Source organism: Budorcas taxicolor, chromosome 7 (genome assembly GCF_023091745.1).
Source record: "Budorcas taxicolor isolate Tak-1 chromosome 7, Takin1.1, whole genome shotgun sequence".
In the NCBI taxonomy this organism is placed as follows: Eukaryota; Metazoa; Chordata; class Mammalia; order Artiodactyla; family Bovidae; genus Budorcas; species Budorcas taxicolor.
The window spans coordinates 27303947-27323076 of record NC_068916.1 but is presented as its reverse complement, the minus strand read 5'-3'; the positions used below and the strand labels follow the sequence as shown (position 1 = coordinate 27323076).

The following is a 19130-nucleotide window of genomic DNA, read 5'->3' as shown; positions in this document are numbered from 1 at the left end:
GTTTTGGGGTAGCTAGAGTCTGGATTTAAAACGCCAGGAAACACTGCAATTATTATGCAGAATTCTTTTAAGTTAGGGCAGATCATTAAGTCAAGAAAAGAAAGAAAAATCTTCAATGAATCATCTTTGTTATTCTTACCACAGTTTGTTACATTCTTTAAATGAATAACTGAGGGAAGTAATATAAAACTGACACCCCATTCTCCAAGTTGCAATTCAAAATAAAACAAGATGCATCCCTGAGACACTGTCCCCTCGTGTTATCCCCAGAAAAGATAAGGCCACGTGTCGTCTCCTCGCCCAAAAAGAACACAGGAAAAGACACTCTCATAGTCCTCTCAAGAGGACTCTTCTCACAGGCTGTTTGAGATTATGAGCAAAGAGCATTTCCTGGCTCACAGCTGAATGTCCTCATTTTAATTGCAAACTCAGTCCCTAAACTGGAGAAAATGTCTCCTCTTTTCACTCAGAAGATTTTTTCACAGCTGAAAGCCAATTTGAATATGAGTTCACCAGTTCAAAAGGAGAGATTCAGTGGTTTGGCATGTGGCTTACAGCAACCCAATATCAAACCAGTTCCAGCCATGGTTCTTGAGTTCCTCTCAAGAGTCTTAGGTTAAGACTTCCTTAAAGGGACTCTGAGCTCATCAGAGAAAGCACTGGCAATCCCACCACGACAGGAGTAGCCCCGTGTAAGGAGCATCTTTCTGACCGTACGTGAGACCATGCCATCCTCCCCACTCTGTTCCAGATATGTGTCTATGCTGACAGCCTCGGTCTAGACCTGCCAAATAGGGGTTAACCTCCACACTGTGTGGTCTCTCCCAGACCCTGTTTGTCAAAGGAATGACATTTGAATCAGAGGTGACCCCATCAGTCCAGATCTCTGAGCTTCTCGTAACTAAATCAGTGCCCCTGGGCTGGCCCAGACCAGCTCCACACAGAATACAGGGAGCTCACTCCTTCTTCCAGTATCACCATGCATCTATTACACTTTATCTAGAAAGTTCTAACATCTGGCATCGTACTTGTATTTTACAATAGTGCTGGGGAAAGAAGTATTGGAGAAAGATTATGCCCATTTTACAGAGGAAGACAGAGTCCTCAGAAGAGATGTGGTTTAAGCTGAGAATGGAATCCTGCCCTTCTGACAGCCCTGATACAAAAGATTAGAAATCCACTGAGCCACACCAGAAAATGCAGAGGAAGCTCACATCTGGTTCTCAGCCTCTCTCCGTTTTCCCACTTCTCTTAAACCAGCACTGACTTCTCCAGGTACCCACTTTCCACTTGGCTATTGGCTCTCTGCAGGATTTCCTGTCTTTGTCAGCTCTACCTCCAACTATCCCATTTGTCGAAACTTATGTCTTCCACCTCCCATTCTGTTCTAACCAACTCTGAAATTTCCCTGACTGGCTGCTTTTGGAAGCTGATGACTTCTATTTTTTATGAAGGGTCATGACGAATAGCCCTAAGTAATCGTAGCAGAATCTAAATGAATTCTTAATTGGCTGATCATCAGAGCTTAAGGAAGTAAAATGACATGTGACAGAAGACATTGCCCAGAGTGGGCAGAAGGGAGTATTTTTAACAAACACTCTGGTAGAAGTTGCTAATTTTCCCCCAATAATCATTTTGTCCTCTCTCAACAGAACACCCAAGTTGTGTCCAAGTACACAGCTGCCAAAAACAAAGGTTTCTCAACCTCCCGTTCGGCTGTATATGCTATGTGACTAAGTTCTGCCATGTGATGTGACATGTTGCAATTGACATGTGCAACTTCCTGGTCACACCCTTAACTGGAAGAGTGCCCTCCCCTACTCAAGTGTGTGGTAGCGATGAGTCATCTTTCATCAAGCAGAACAATCAGAAGCTTCAGGCCCAGACACCAGGTCACCAGTTCACCCTGGACTACCCACGTCTGGACTGTTAAGTAGGAAAGAGATATTACCTTGTTGAGCTTTCATTCTTTGCAGTCTCGGAAAGAGAAGCTAAAATCATATCCTGAATATGGCCTTGACTGGAAGTCTATAAGCTGTTTTCATTCTTCTTGGTATAAATACTGCCTTTAGCCAAGAAGGGTCAGACAGGGGTAGGCTTGATTCACCAGAGCCTAAACCTCAAAACCTTTCGGCTGGACGGAAATGTGTGAAACTTGGAAAGATCATCTGAGCTGTGGCCCACCTGTGGCTAACTGGCATGCACAGCCTCCTTCCAAAGAAATTTAAATCTGAATTTTTTTCTGAAGGCTAACACCTAAGTATAAATCAAGCACTTAGCCAATTTTGGTCCATGGTCTCCACATGGCCCAGCCTATTCATTTTATAGATGAGAGAGCTAGGGCACCGAAAGGTCAGATTACTCCTCTAAGAACGTTCAGCTTCTTAGAAGCAGAGCTGTGCTGAAGACAGATGCTCCACCTCCCAGACCTGCGCCACCTATATATCCCGCTGAAGCCCCAGGCATCTCAGCCCCCAAACATGCAGGCAGGGTGAGGGACAGCGTCATTTTAACTGACTCAGGACTCAACATTTCAGGAAAGGTCACAGAAACTACCTTGTTGAGCCTCCATGCTTTGTAGTATGTTACAGGAGCTAAAATCTACTCTTACTCTTTGTCTACTTTATTTCTTTCAGAGCAGTTCAGTCCTAACACCATTAGGCAGCTGGAAGACTGTCCCCATTTGGGGACAGCTATGTATAGGATGCGTGAGTGGGCTGAGCAGGAAATCCACGTGGGAGATGAGACCAGCATCCTCAAAACCAGAAGTAGGTGAGGGAGGTGTCCTCAGAAAGATGGGAGATTAGCTATTCCAGTGAGAAATACATCAAGGGTAATGAGAGGCAGTTTCTTACTATCAGAGTTGCAAATACCAAAAGATAAAGAACTAAAATGAACCCTGTGATACTGGGTTGGATATGGAAGTTTTGATGTGAACTCCTAGCTCTCAGTATAAGCAGATAGATTCAGAAGTAAACACAGAGGTACTTGTGTATACAGTCGACCCTTGAACAACGCATTAGGGCCCTAACCCTCTGCAGTCAAAAATACACTTATAATTTAAAGCTGGCCTTCTGTATATGAGGTTCTGACCTTACAGATTCAACCAGCATATGACTGTGTAATACTGTAATTCTGCTGAAAAACATCTGAGCGTAAGTGGACCAGTTCAGTTCAGTTGCCCAGTTGTGTCCAACTCTTTTACAACTGAGTGGACTGCAGCACGCCAGACTTCCCCAACTCCTGGAGCTTGCCCAAACTCATGTCCACCAAGTCAGTGATGCCATCCAATCATTTCATCCTGTTATCCCCTTCTCCCCTTGCCTTCAGTCTTTCCCAGCATCAGGGTCTTTTCTAATGAGTCAGTTCTTCACATCAGGTAGCCAAAGTATTGGAGTTTCAGCTTCAGCCTCAGTACTTTCAATGAATATTCAGGGTTGATTTCCCTTAGGATTGACTGGTTTGATCTCCTTGCAGTCCAAGGGACTCTCAGAAGTTTTCAACACCACAGTTCAAAAGCATCAGTTCTTTGGCATTCAGCTTTATGGTCCAAATCTCACATCCATACATGACTACTGAAAAAACCATAGGTTATGTAGACAAGACAGACCTTTGTCTGCAAAGTATTGTCTCTGTGGACCAGTGCCGTTCAAACTCGTTCAACAGTCGGTTGTACATGTATTTCCCAGCTCTATCCTCTGTAAGGACCTAGCAGCAGTGATATCTTCATGTCACTAGTCATACCTGCACCAGATCTTGGCTTCCAAATATGATTCTTTTCTATTTTTTTGGCTGTGCTTCCTGGCATATAAGATCCTAGTTCCTTAACCAGGGTTCAAACCTATGCCTGCTGCAGTAGAAACACAGAGTCCTAACCACTGGACCACCAGGGAATTCATCTAAATATGGTTCTTGACTAAAAGGAATCAGAGCTCCTGGGAGAAATGGCTGATAGCAGAACTGGGGTAGATTAATTACAAGAACAATCTGGGACATCTTGTTTCAAAAAGCTAGCAAGTGCCTAAAGAACAAGGACACATTCAAAAAACACAGACGTCAGCTCAAGGGGAACTCTGCTGGCCAAATCAGGAACATCAAGGTACATTGTGAGCATCCAAAGAAGTAATAAAACAAATGGATTATAACTCACTGTATAAAAGAGGAAAATAGATGAGACAAGAAAGTTTGAGGGCGAACTGAACACACAGGTAGTTTCAAAGTCCCTCCCCACAGAAGACATTAATTTACAAAGGAGAAATAGTTCACAATGAAAAAAGCTGGTAGACACCACTCTGGTCAAGGTATCAATGGTAATATGAGTAATAAGACAAAACGCAATCATGCACCACCTCATGGGACGAACATGGCATCATTTCTGCAATTGTAACTGCTAAAGGTGCACAACCTGAACCTTATCATGAGGAAACACCAAGTTGAAGGTCACCCTGCAAGGTAAGTGGTCTGCAGTTCCCAAAGTATCCAGGCCATAACAGTCAAGAAGAGACTAAAGGAAACTAAGTATATATGACATGACTCCCTTTGCTATAAAAGACTCTGCTGGCTCAAATCAAAGGGTGAATGGAATCAGAGTATCAGTAACGTATCGTATATGGTTACATAGTAAAATGTAGTTTGTGGGAAATAAACGCTGAAGTGCTTGGAGTTAATGTGGAATCAGGTTAACAACACTCTCACAGCTTAGAGGGGGAACAGTTACTTCCATTTTTCTTTAACTTCATGATTAGATAAAAAATAAAGAACATTACAAAAGAAGAAAGAAAGATTAGCGATTGAGAAACAGGCAGGGAAGGAGGCATTGCTAGAGCTCCACTTTCAGGGGCTGCAACTCCTGTCAACAGACGCTAACTCTGGGGCCAAAATGCTTGGGTGCAAATTTAAGTTCCATCATTTATCAGCAGTGAGACCTGGTGAATGTTGCTTACCCCTTCTCTGTACCTCATCAGTAAAATGAGGATCATAATACCTAATCTGTAGAACTGTGGAGAATAAAATTAAGTGCTTTGAAAAGTGCCTGGATCACAGTTAAAGTTAAACACAATGTCCCCTGGAATTGTTAAAAATGGAGTAAACTCACACATATGCTTACTACGGGGAGCAGGGGAAGGAAGAAAAATAATATTTTTTAATGTAAAAGACACTATTCTGTGATTATAGCCATTGAGTGTTTCCTCTGACACTTCGGGCCTTGTTTTACCTAAGCACAATAATCAACTGCAGCAAAGGTGATTTGCGCAGTTATCAGATGGAGGTAGGGAAGGCGGGTAATCAATGGTGCTGGAATGAAAAGCAGCTCAGAAAAGCCCAGCCTGAAGTTTAGCATATTGAGTTTAACGCAAAAACCTTTTCCATGGTGACTTCCGGGATACCTAAAAGTCCGAACGAATCACTCCCCTGCCAAACTGAGGTGCTTGCTCTGATCAACAGCGCCACCTGCAGGACAACACCGTGAAGGCTATTTGATAATATTTGATTCCTGGCCAGAATTCTCTAATAGAAAACCCTAGAACTGTCAGTGAAAGGACCAACAAATCGCAAACGCTGAGGAGTTACTGAATCTGTCCTCCTATTTTCACACCTAACCTACCCAGGGAAGAAAACTGCCTCTGCAAAGAGTTACACATAAGCAAAGAGGAAAAATCCAACTGACAACTAAAATCATAAATTATATAGGAATAAACTTTGCTAAGAATGATAAATATTTAAATTCAACAGATACCATATACCTCGGCTTTTTAAATGAGTATTATAAATTGGTTCTTTCCTACTTAAAATTTGATTCCAGTAAACATTTCAAAGAACTTCACTTTTCAAAAACCAATGCTTCTAAATTTCTTTCAGGAAAACACATTAAAGAAAAATTTTTTTCAAGTGCAAAATACAGAACACACCCTAATAAACATTTACTGAGCTCTTACCATTGACAGGCACTATGTTACTTTGTAATATTTTTTTAAAATATTTATAATTGTAACTGTCCTGTAGAGTGGGAATGCTAACCACATCTGCTCGGGTCCACTGTGGAGGCCGGAACTCGCAGTATGGCTGCAACACTCAGGGAGGGCCAGACAGTGACAAGGCGATTCAGTGTAACCAGCATCCAGCAGCAAAGGACTAGGCTCCCAGCACCTTCAATCACATGGCCAGAAATACTGCGTACAGATGCACATTTTAACTTCTATGGCTAATATGAGTAACTTTTGTTAAACCAGTAATAAAACAGAGGGCCATTTAAAGGCAAAATTTTTTGATAAATGTCACAGCAAAAAATGTCCTTGTTGCTAAAAAGATGTAGAAAATTGAATTAGTTTCAAAGAAAACTTCTGGAATCAGTTTAACTTGACTTTTATAACCCAAGATGAGAGCTGCTGGTACCCCTCCCACCAGTGTATTGGAGATTATTATTTCAAATTGGCTAGTATGGCGTGGCTTTAGGAGATACATGGGAAGACGGAGAACACCTCCTTAAATACCTGATTGGAGAGAAATTATAAATGTAAAAATTTTTAAATTAAAACACCGACACAGCTTGTGTTTCAGAATACCTGTTAAAAAATAAAATGCTTGGGAAAAAACTGGGTATTAAAAAATATTTCAATCACTATGAATCTTATATAATTTCACAAAATGAAAACAGCCAGTTACTACATGGTTCCTAAAAATGTTTTAAAATAGTGTTTTATATTCTTCAGATTATATTCTATAGACAGGGCTACAAGACCTAGCACTGTAACTTACAAAGAAAAACCATGGCGAGGTTTTTTTTAAAAAAACAAATGCCCCAAGAGAGTAATTCTCTCAAGCATCAGCTTGTATTAAAAAGTATGTATATATCAATACAAGGTGATTTAGTCTATTATGAACTTCACAACATGGAAGAAAACTTGGCTTTCAGCACAATCATTTCATGAGATGTTTAAAAGGAGTCCCCAGTTCAATAATGGGAAACAGACAGTGTGCGTGTATGTGCTAGGGAGTGGGGGTGGTGGAAATGGGATCAAGTGGAGGACTTCAAGCACCTGATTCTCCAAGATCATTTTCTTTTTCATCGGCTTTAATTTTTAACCAAAGTTATACACCCTCTTGATTTAAAGACACAAACAGCTCTACAAGACCTGTTATGGAAAACAGTAATGCCTCCTTCTCCATGTCTCTCCCCCACAACCTGAAGCAAAGATTTTTTTCAGAATTTCTTCCCTATCTTTATAAGCCTATGTTGGTATTTCCTGTTTTGTAAGTTTAGACATTATTGATTGTCCACCACAGAACATAAACTGCCTGCCTTCCTAACCTGCTCTCATACCCTGAACTTCTGCCAACATGCTCTCAAAAGGTTTATCACCATGTTTGGGTTAATATTCAAGGCTGACCACAGCTTGTGAACACTAGTCACGCTGGGCCATGGAACATGCTATGAATACCATCCCTTCCCTGACAAATTTAAAATTGTTTGGTCTTTTCATTTGCTTGCTTCTCTGTCATAACTCAACCCCAAACTCTTTGCCCATTGTCTGAATCTCTCCAATACATCCTGACACATCAGGTCCTGTACAAACATCATCTTCCAAGGCTTCTGCCCAGTCCAGTCTGGCAGGAGTGAAGGTGGTGGGTAGCTGCTACCCATTAGGGGAGCGAAGGCTGCCAGGAAGATGGAACTGCAGGAGCCAGTGTGCGCTTGGCAGGGCCCTTGGCCGAACCACTCCAGGGGCTCCTGGGCAGATTCTCAAGAGGAGGCAGATGCTCAGCAAAGAGAAAGTGAACTATGCCGAGGTCACTGCAAACACGAGCTGCTACACACTTGATATTTTCTAAGAACAAACCTAAAGGCAATTACAGGAGCCTAACAGCTAAAAAGGATGGTCTGAGGTTGCCTAAGAAATCCAGAGGTGCTTTGCATAGAAGTCCAGTCATCCACAGGTGCAGGTTCTAGGTGGGCCAGGGGCAAAATCTCCGTCTGTCTCGCAAATTTCTTCTGTGGTGACACAGGTAATCCTGAGCGAGAAGCTGTGATGGTGATGAATGCCCCCAGTCATCTTAAACACCAAGTCGATCCACAAGCGTAACTGCGCTACAGTCCTCCATGAACAAGGGACACTCTCTTCAATCACACCCTTTCCAGGGTGTGAGGTGACGTGAATCAAGCTCGCCACTGATTTCTTTATTTGCTTAGGAGATGTTCCTGCATCTACTGACAAGACTTCTATTTTCTTCTCTATTATATTCTGATTTTTTCCAAATTCCCACCATGACATGTACTATTATTTTTTATAAATTATAAAAATAATCCTAAATTAAAAAAATCAGTAACTACTAGTAACATAAAAATTCACCTACTCTACTTTTTATTACTTGAGATGATGTCATGAAAACTTTTTTTTTTTAAATGAGTCTCTTGATTTAGGCCTCAGAAGCATAAGGGATTAGCCACCGTCATATTCAAAATGATACATTTATTGAAGGCAAATACTCATTTTCTTTGTCTTCTTCAGAAGAAAGAGTTGTAACAATGCATGAAAGACTTGAAATGTCAATTTAAAGCACTTTTTACTGAAACTTGATTCCTTGGGCCAGAGGAAGGTCCTTACTGTAGTTGATGGTACTAAGGGGGGTAAAAAATGAACAAAATTAAATGAAGAATAGTACACATGTAGCAGAGGAAATTTTATGTCATGAAAAAAACGCAGCCGATCTGCATATGTTAACAAGGCCAAATGTTCAAGTTATAAGATGGTGAAAAAAATCAGTATACAAAAAAATTAGTATAGATCCAGTTTTATAAAAGAAAAAAACAGGAGAAACACAAAAGTCTGAAAAGACAGCGTTATCTGTTAGTCGTGGTTTTCAGGGTGTAAAGAATATGGAGACTATAACTTCATCTTCTTTATGTCTCTCAATAACGTGCAGTGAATTAGTAGGGAAAACACAGGGATTCACATCTGATAGAGATAAAATAGGGAATTATAATAATTTGGAAAATAAAAGGTTTCCTTTTAGCCATCTGGCTTTACTCCTGATACAGAGTGTCCCCATTAAATGGGTTCCAAAAAGGCCGCAGCTATTAATACATGCTTGGTCCCCTAGATCCCAAGTACACAAGACAAATAATAAAAGGAACAAGACTGTCTTCAACAAAAGGGAATCAGGCAAAGAGCATGCATATGTCTGAGACTAAACAAGCCATAGCCAAAGCACCTCAGAAACTCCTGACATACATTCAAAAATTTGCTAAGAGTAGATCCTAAGCATGCCTGCACGTGCGCACACACACACACATACACAATGATGTGAGGTTAAGGATGTGCTAACTTGACTGGGAATCTTTTCACAATGTATGCATATGTAAATCATCATGTTATACATTTTAAATATATTGCGATCTTGTCAATCATATACCTCAGTAAAGCTGGAGGGGGAAAAAAAATTCCTGACCTATATGAAGTTGCTGGAGAACCCCCCACCCTGCTCCATCTGAGGTTCTAGAGCCAGTGAGAAACAGTAAATGAGACCAAGACAGTGTCCTGGTTCCTCACCCGTGCTCCTTTAACACCTAACACCACACGGGCCTCACCTCACATACCATCTTATTGCACCTGGATGGAGCGATTTCTATTTAAAGGGGAGGGAAAATAGAAAACAAGTAAAAAGTCCTAATCAAAATCTCCCAGCAACAGGTTCCCTCACTGGCTACCCTTGCGCTGTTCTACTTTCAAGGTTCATGTTCAGTATTCCGAGACAGCAGGATCCCCCACCCCGACCCCGCCGCCACCCCCGCCACTCACTAGCCAGGCCTGTAGGCAGCCCACCCACCTCCATGTTCTTCTACCCTGGTAGATTGCAGGGGTAGGTTAACTGCACCCAAGCAAAAAACTCAAAGGACAGCCTCTTCCACTTTATCCTGCTGGCTGAGCCCAAGTGTCTTGCTATGGTGCTATCCCTAGACAGAAATCACTGGTTTCAGTCAGATGCTGGGCACTAGCTGAAGACAGTTAGGAAAATAATAGTACCAAGTGGATGATCTGGGAGGGGAGAGCTGTGGAATGTTAGAAACACAAAATCAAGAGAAATTACATGAACACAGAGCAGAAAGCAGAAATGTGTAGAAGCATGTTCCAGGGGCTGTAAGGCCAAACCGCTTCCCCAAAGCCTTCTCTTACCAAGTAGATCTTCTCATGTACTGCTTCCAGGCATCACTGCCCGACTCCCTGCCACCGCCAGTGTGCTTCTCTCCTCCTAGAGAAGAGCACAAATAGCTCCTGAGCAGCGCCTCTGTGCGGGCTCCTACTCAGTATCATGGAAATGAAGACACCAGGGGACCAGAGCTACCTGACCAGTTACCTTACCTGTGGCCAGATAGCTCCTTTGCAAACAAATAAATAAAAGACAGAGACCAAAACAAACACAAAACAGGGAACTACTGTGGAAAACAAACTTAAAGGAATTTAAAAAAATAAAAATATCAAGCAGCAGAAGGCAACCTTGAAAAAACCTTACCATTAGACCACGGTGTTAAGAGTAGAAACCTCTTGACAAGGGAAATATAATTTATTTTCCCATTTACGCTTATCTGTATATAATTTTCTAAAATATACATAAACTGATGTGATAATAAAATGTTTAAATGTTATATTAATATTTTTAAAGATTATAAAAAGATTATGATTCCACAAAACAAGAAAAGGTTACATTTAAAAGTATGCTATCAAAGTACACTTAATATTGTTTTTTGGTAAGAGTAGACGAGAAAAAACTTGAGAGAAGGATTAGAAGAAAAGTTCGAAGAAATCTCTCAAAAAGACTAATGAGATAGATAAAGGGGAAAAAAAATTAGATAATTCTTCAAGAGATAACATGCAAATAATAGGAGTTCTAGAAATTAAAACAGAAAAAAAAAATCAAAGGGAAAAAAACTCAAACAACACCAAAACAAAATAAAACTATCAAAAACTTTCCACAACTAAAACCTGTGAGTTCCAATGCTAAAAGGCCAATTGCTACCCCACTGACTGTGCAACAAGAATTTTACCAAGATCTCCACTGAGGCATATTACTGAAGAATTTCAGAACATCAGACATAAATAACAGACCCTAAACTTTTGAAATGAGGGGAAAGATCAGAAATCAAAGTGGATTGGGCTTTTCAGCTACAGTAATGGAAACCAGAAGACAAGTAAGTTATAACTTCAAAGTCTGAGAAAAGTTACAAGCTGTGCAGAAAATACACAGCAGATCTGTTTACAATGCCGCTAGCATCTGGAAATTTACAGGCTAACCAGTTCCCCATCCGGTCTCACTGGGCCAACAATGTAGTTTATGTTTAATACCGGTTTTCCTTCTGAGAGTCTGAAATCTGGGGGCATGTTAGGCCTTGCATGCCTGTGTGACCAACTCCCAGTAAAAGCTTTGGGTACCAAGTCTCTATGCTTTCCTGGCAGACAATGTTTCACACATGTTATCCAACATGGTAAAAAAAAAAGGATTCTCCACATACCAAATGCACCTCCAATCTCAGCCCCACTGGTTGGAATGTTGACGTTTACAATGCCACAATCTGATCCTTTTGGTCTGTGTATATAAAAAGGGAGGCACAGTGAAAGCAAAATATAGGGAAGTTAAAATATATATATATATATATACATACACACACACACAAAAATGAATAAATAAGCTGAACAAAACTTCTAAGATTCTCAATGCTGAAAAACAGATTTTCACCTATGATGGTGTCATTTTCTTTTTTGTAAAGTCCATTCACCACACAAATCAGACTTATATACATTTTCAAAACAGACAAAGTTATACCCAAGCCAGCGAAAGATTCTGCCCATATCCTTGGTAAAGATGCTACTTGAAAGTCCCTGTTTGACTTCATTGTTCCATGCAAAGACCTCATCTTCATTCTAAAAGGACAGACATTAGAAGCTGTTAGATGATACAGTGTCGGGTCCAATCACTAATGGTAAACTCATTCCATAAAATTTACCAGTGTAATCGTAGGGGAACTAAGGAGTCAACATCTTCCTAATACAGTGCTTTGTGGGATCTTCCCCTCAAATGAACTTTGAGAAAAACATATAAGGGGACTTGCTTGGCTGTCCAGTGGCTAAGACTCAGTGTTCCCAACACTGGGGATCTGGGTTCCATCCCTCATCAGGAAACTAGATCCCATATGCCGCGACTAAGAGTTTCCATATGAAGACCCAGCACAGCCAAATAAATATAAAACACACACACACACACACACACACAAGTACATTCTTCCGTTCATGCCACTACATATAAGATCTATTATTTACTAAGCTCTTACTACATGCAACATAAACACACTGACCTGGGCATTGAACATACATTTATATATTTAATTCTCAGCCAATGACATAGGCTCAATGTTATCCCAAATTCACAGATTAGGCAAGAGGGGCTAAATTATATGCTCAGGAACTCAAACATGTAGACACATGACAAAACATGAAACTACAATTTATAGTCACATTATGTGGAACAATAATAGACAATTTAAAGCAAGATTTTAATTCATGCAATCACATAATTGCAACAAGGTATGTCTCATTACCCTTTAACTGTTAATCATAGTAGCCAAGCCTCAATTCAATCTCTAAGCTTCTGCTGGCAGAGTAGGGCCTGTTGCACGTGAGGAAGGAGACCCTCTAGATACCTGTCTGCTGAAACCTCTGTGTCCTCTGATACAGGTTGTAACTGTATGTTTATATCTTCTCATTTTGTCCACTGATATTGAACACTCAGACTATCAAACTACCTGGTCCCTTCTGCGCACAAGATGACTGCATGGCATACACAGCTCAAAATCAGGTGATACAGACAATGCGGGCCACATTCTCCATTAATTTCAACCATGGCCCTTGGCCTTTCTCAATCCCCCTGGCATCTAGCTTAACATGCTTTATTGTTTAAAGTGTTCGGATCATCGTATTTTGTCCTTAACTTTCAAGTCTCTACTAATCACAGTCATTTTATAAAACCTCCCCAAAAGGCTAACTGAGTGAAATTTAATATGTCTTTATTTTCTCCTGGTCTTCTCATTTGTTTCAACATTAAACTAGAGGAAAGAGAGAAGGAATCCACATTTTACCTTGAATTTAAAGACATAAAGAATCGGGGCAAAAGTCTCTGTGTGTACAATGGATGCGTCATGCTCAAGACCTGTCACGATTGTAGGTTCTACGTAATTTCCAGGGCGATCCATAACCTGCAGCAGAGAACGGAAATAAAACCAAGAATATTTGGTTTTGGTTCTTCGGTTCAGAAGATACCATCTTCGCCTGTACTTTAAGGTGTTTTTTTTGATATGGACCATGTTTAAAGTCTTTACTGAATCTGCCACATTATTGCTTCTGTTCTATGTTTTGATTTTTTTGGCGGGGCATGTGGGATATCAGCTCCCCAACCAGGGAGTGAACCCACACCCCCTGCATTGGAATGCGAAGTCTTAACCACTGGACTGCCAGGAAGTCCGATGCCTATACTTTTGGGAAAAAAAAAAATATCATTTATAAGTGAATTATTTCTCCAAAATAACTTCCCATCATGAATGAAATTTTCTCTGCCACCTATTGGTTCTAATTTAGTTGGTCAGAAAAAGAAAAGAAAAAAGGGTCAAGGACAGAGAGCAGGGCTATGCATCATGACCAAGTTACAGTGAAAAAATGCGGCTACAGGTGGCTATTTTTAACTCCACATAATTTTTAAAGAGGTAATCTATATCCATCCTGTTACAACATACCCCACCCCCCACCACTTCCCCAATTCTTACATTGAAGCCTTAAACCTCACCTTCTCCACTATGACTAAATTTGAAGACAGGACCTTCAAGGAGGCAAAGTTAAACAAGGTCATGTGGGTGAGGCCCTTATCAGATAGAACTAATTGCTCATAAGAAGAGACACCAAGGACCTCCTCTCTCCAGGCAGACCACGTGAAGACACTGAGAGAAGGCGGCCACCTGCAAGCCAGAAGCCTCATCAGGAAGAAACAAACTTGCCAGCACCTCAATTTTGGACTCAGCCTCCAGAACTGTGAGACAATAAACGCGTTGCTTAAGCCACCCAGTCTGTGATGCTTTGTTATGGCAGCCCTAGCAAATGAACACACAGTAACACAGAAACCTAAAGCTCCAAAAGGGCATACTGTAGACACGCTCCTAACTAAGCTCCACATAACCAAATTACTAGTCCATCTCCACGTTAACGTCTATAAAATATTCTGATGCTGGCAGCACGCTGCTTGGCCAGTGGTCAGTTCTCCAGTGTGCCTATACAATTCTGCTCTCACCTTCTGAGCTGTATGTTTACCAAGAGTCATCTATATTTACTCCCAGTTCTGTATGCAGCAGCTATATTTGTTACTGTAATCCTATATTGCATTGTGTAACAAGTAAATATAACCCAAGGAGGGGAAAAAGTTACTTCTATAAAGTTATATGCTTTAAAAAAAAAAAAACTCAAGGTAAATAAGTAACAAAAATACAAATACGCATACACATCTCTATCAGGTGAAATACAGGTGTGTCAATGTTAAGAGAAGGATTCTGCTCTCAGAGAGCTTTGCAAGAGACTCAGTTCACTGCGATTTTTAAAGAACTGAAACTACATTGTAGATAATAAATGATACTTATAGCTTATTCAAGGATGAAGACAAATTTCTATCCTACATGAAGAAAATGCCTTGGATCTACATCTCAAGAATCAAACAAATAGAGTGTGAAATGAAATTCATATTTTACAGCAAGACAAGAAAAATTTAACCATCAAAAGCTTTCTCTGCCCTATGGTTTCCTCTCTCCCCTCTACTGTGCATTGTGTATCTGTATTATGCATCAACCAAACCTCCCCATAAGCAGAAATACCTGCTTAACCATTAAGAGCAAACATTCTCCTAGCACCAATAAGACAATTCCTAAAATATAACACTCCTTCATTATCTTGTGAGGAGCCACGATGACATTTCTCTAGACTGTGTAAACTGTCATTTAATATACAGTCTAAAATACTTTTATAACTGCCTTGACTTCTAACAGGCAGAATGGTTCTCGAAACGTTCCAAGATACTGTTCCTGGGTTATAATCCTTAACTTGGCTCAAATAAAACTTTCCATTTCTTTCTTAAACCAACTAATTAATTTTCCATTGACAACAGTAATATGTGTCAAATTAAAATGCTTGTAGTGTGTATTTTTTTGATTCTCTGCCTTAAATGACTTAAAAATCAGGACTAAATGCGGATTTAAACTGTACTGAATACAGTCCTCCCCTGTACCATGAAAAAGAGGTCTTCATCTTCCTTCCATACAAACTGCCAGGCACTCAATTCAAAGATAACCTTGGCTCCGAGTTGTGTCTTTTCAGAAATGTTCATGAGTGTTATACTGTCATTCTTTCAAATATGTACTTACTCCCCTGTCACAAAAGGAATGCAGAAAAGAAAGCTGGCAGTCAGGGACACTTCATCAATTTACCCAGAGCCTACTTGTGCGCAAAAGGAAAAGAAAGTCCTGATCTCAAGTGGTCATTACCTTGCCACCATAGACAACGGCGCCACCTTCCTTCTTTGCTTCTTCCACTGCTCCAAGAAACATGCTTACTGCCTGTTTGGTGTGGAGTGGCCCATAGAGAACGTTAGCTGGAGAGAAAAAAAGAATGCTCTTCATTTCACCCTAAAAGACATCATTTTATTATTCAAACAGCTATCTCAATGAGCAGACCAATCCTTTCATATATCACTTCGGTTTAGAGCAGAAGGTTTCAGCAACCTTTCTCTGCAGAGAGCCAGACAGTAACTATTTAACGCTTTGTGTGACACGTGGTCTCTGCCATGACTATTCAACTACACCAATGCAGTGCAAAAGCAGCCACAGAAGATTTGCAAAAAAGCAGGTGTGACTGAGTCCTCATAAGCTTTCTATAGAGAAACATGGAGGGTCAAATCTAGGCAAAGAGCTATCAATTCATCAGAGCACTGCAGTCAAAATATAGGCTCTGCTTCTTCATTACAGGGTGACGATTCTCTAAGAACTTCATAGGCCCAGCAGTTGTGAACAAGTTAAGGGTGCACAGGGGGTTGGGAGGGCAACGAGGTAAGACCACGCAAGACTATAAACTTGCTAAAACAGGGCTCCAAAGGCATTGAAGTTTTAGTCCAAAAGCAATGAATGTGTCAAGCAAGAGAGTGAATTATCTGATTACATTTTTTAAACTGCTTTGGTTATGCTGGAAGGCAGAAATGGAAGCAGAAAAGTCAGGTAGGTGCCCCTCACCACCTTGCTTGAGGGAAGATGGTGGTAACTCCAAAGAGGGACATGGAGAAGGAGCAGCTCCTCAAACTCACCCCACCTCAAGATCATTTCCCAAACTCACCCCCTCAGCTCACATGAAACACTCAGATCCTAACTTGGAGCAGACTTGTCACCCCATCTGCCCAATAACAACCTGCTTCAGAGTCCCTTGGGCCTCTCGGAAAGGGAAAATAAATATATATATATATATATATATATATAAGTAGAAAACCAGAAACTCTTATAACATCAGCAGTTAAAAACAAAGTCTCTGAAATCAACCAGATACTCACCATCCCAAGGGTTCCCAACACGGATCTGTGCATACGCCTTTTTAAGTCTATTGACAACTTCATCATGGATGCTTTCATGTAAGAACTAAATGAAGAAACATTCAAGGGATTAGGAAATATAAATGCACTATTAATAGTACATATAAATAGTATAAATAAATGCACAAAATTGCTAACAACATACAATTTTCTTTTTTTCCTGCAGCCTTTTTCTTTTTTTGGCCGCATTGTGAAGCTGTGGGATCTTAGTTCCCTGGCCAGGGATTGAACCCATGCCCTCAGCAGTGAAATCTCAGAGTCCTAACCACTAGACTGCCAGGGAATTATTCCAATTTTTCTTAATAGTACTGATTTATACAGGTGACCCTGGAACAACATGGGTTTGAACTGCTTAAGTCCCCCTGTATAAAAATATTTTTCTAGAATAAATGCTACAGGACTACATGGTTCACAGTTGGATGAAACAGAAGATTTTGAATACAGAGGGCCAATGATAAATCATATAGAGGTGTGTAATACTGGAGTGGATTTTTCTAAAGACTACTACTGTCCCTATAGGAATTAATTTGGGTTATGACCCAAATAGTATCCCGTAATATTTGACACTTAACAGAAAGGATAAAATAGTATCCTTTAATATTTGACACTTAATAGAAAGCATAGCTATGCATATTTGCTCCAGGATACAAAGGAAAAACAAAAGTTAACCAAATAAAAAAATGCTTGACATTTACATCATTTCATAGTTTGCCCTGTAATTCAGTTGTTCAGTTCAGTTGCTCAGTCGTGTCCAACTCTTTGAGACCCCGTGAATTGCAGCACGCCAGGCCTCCCTGTCCATCACCAACTCCCAGAGTTCACTCAGACTCACGTCCATCGACTCAGTGATGCCATCCAGCGATCTCATCCTCGGTCATCCCCTTCTCCTCCTGCCCCCAATCCCTCCCAGCATCAGAGTCGTTTCCAATGAGTCAACTCTTCGCATGAGGTGGCCAAAGTACTAGAGTTTCAGCTTTAGCATCATTCTGTCCAAAGAAATCCCAGGGCTGATCTCCTTCAGAATGGACTGGTTGGATCTCCTTGCAGTCCAAGGGACTCTCAAGAGTCTTCTCCAACACCACAGTTCAAAAGCATCAATTCTTCGGCGCTCAGCTTTCTTCACAGACCAACTCTCACATCCATACATGACCACTGGGAAAACCATAGCCTTGACTAGACGGACCTTTGTTGGCAAAGTAATGTCTCTGCTTTTGAATATACTATCTAGGTTGGTCATAACTTTCCTTCCAAGGAGTAAGCGTCTTTTAATTTCATGGCTGCAGTCACCATCTGCAGTGATTCTGGAGCCCCAAAAAATAAAGTCTGACACTGTTTCCACTGTTTCCCCATCTATTTCCCATGAAGTGATGGGACCAGATCCCATGATCTTTGTTTTCTGAATGTTGAGCTTTAAGCCAACTTTTTCACTCTCCTGTTTCACTTTCATCAAGAGGCTTTTTAGTTCCTCTTCACTTTCTGCCATAAGGGTGATGCCATCTGCATATCTGAGGTTATTGAGATTTCTCCCGGCAATCTTGATTCCAGTTTATGCTTCTTCCAGCTCTGCGTTTCTCATGATATACTCTGCATAGAAGTTAAATAAGCAGGGTGACAATATACAGCCTTGACGTACTCCTTTTCCTGTTTGGAACCAGTCTGTTGTTCCATGTCCAGTTCTAACTGCTGCTTCCTGACCTACATATAGGTTTGTCAAGAGGCAGGTCAGGTGGTCTGGTATTCTCATCTCTTTCAGAATTTGCCACACTTTATTGTGATCCACACAGTCATGTAATTAAAGACTATAATGTTTTGGAGTATGACTGTTTCCTTCTAAGCTTTAATGTAATAAATGCTTAAGGTGAACAAATTTAATAAATTGTAAATACTTTATGAAAATTGTAGCTTAAATGTTCTTGAGAACTTCAACTGAATAATGTAGAAACAAAGAAAAGATTGATATTCATTCACTGTAAAATATAGGAAAAGTGAAAATGAGAAGTCAGAACAAAAGTAAAGACTTAATTTCCCTATTATCTTATTCTAAAATTACGCTAATCTTATAAAGAATTTGTTCACATTCATTGTGGGTGAGAGGAAAAACTCAAAGCTATGGCCACCTCAGAAGAGTTGATTCATTGGAAAAGATTCTGATGCGATGGCTGGATGGCATCACCAACTTGACGGACATGAGTTTGGGTGAACTCCGGGAGTTGGTGATGGACAGGGAGGCCTGGAGTGCTGCGATTCACGGAGTCACAAAGAGTCGGACACGACTGAGCGACTGAACTGAACTGAATTCCTCCATAATTCGATTTTTTTTTTTTTAATGACAGGAGGAAAAGTCAACAATAATTATTTTTAAAAAGGCAAATGTAGCCAAATTTTCTGCCTCATCAAAACTTGTTTGGCACAAGTTTTCAGTAGCATGAGTCATGAAAATCGAGGTTGTATCCCATAAAAGATCATTTTAAAAT

The 19130-nt window shown here is 40.5% G+C and overlaps 1 protein-coding gene across 1 annotated transcript in view; it reads right to left on the bottom strand.

Moving 5' to 3' along the window:
* Window positions 1–6680: 6680 nt before the first annotated feature.
* Window positions 6681–19130, bottom strand: part of ALDH7A1 (aldehyde dehydrogenase 7 family member A1) — a 39029-nt gene continuing 26579 nt past the window's right edge. The window contains exons 12-18 of the mRNA XM_052642903.1: window positions 16618–16702; window positions 15566–15672; window positions 13127–13243; window positions 11818–11915; window positions 11507–11580; window positions 10173–10248; window positions 6681–8617 (exon numbers count right to left, since the gene is read on the bottom strand). Coding sequence (XP_052498863.1) covers window positions 8563–8617; window positions 10173–10248; window positions 11507–11580; window positions 11818–11915; window positions 13127–13243; window positions 15566–15672; window positions 16618–16702 — 612 coding nt within the window. The 3' untranslated portion in view covers window positions 6681–8562. The remainder of the gene's footprint in view (window positions 8618–10172; window positions 10249–11506; window positions 11581–11817; window positions 11916–13126; window positions 13244–15565; window positions 15673–16617; window positions 16703–19130) is intronic.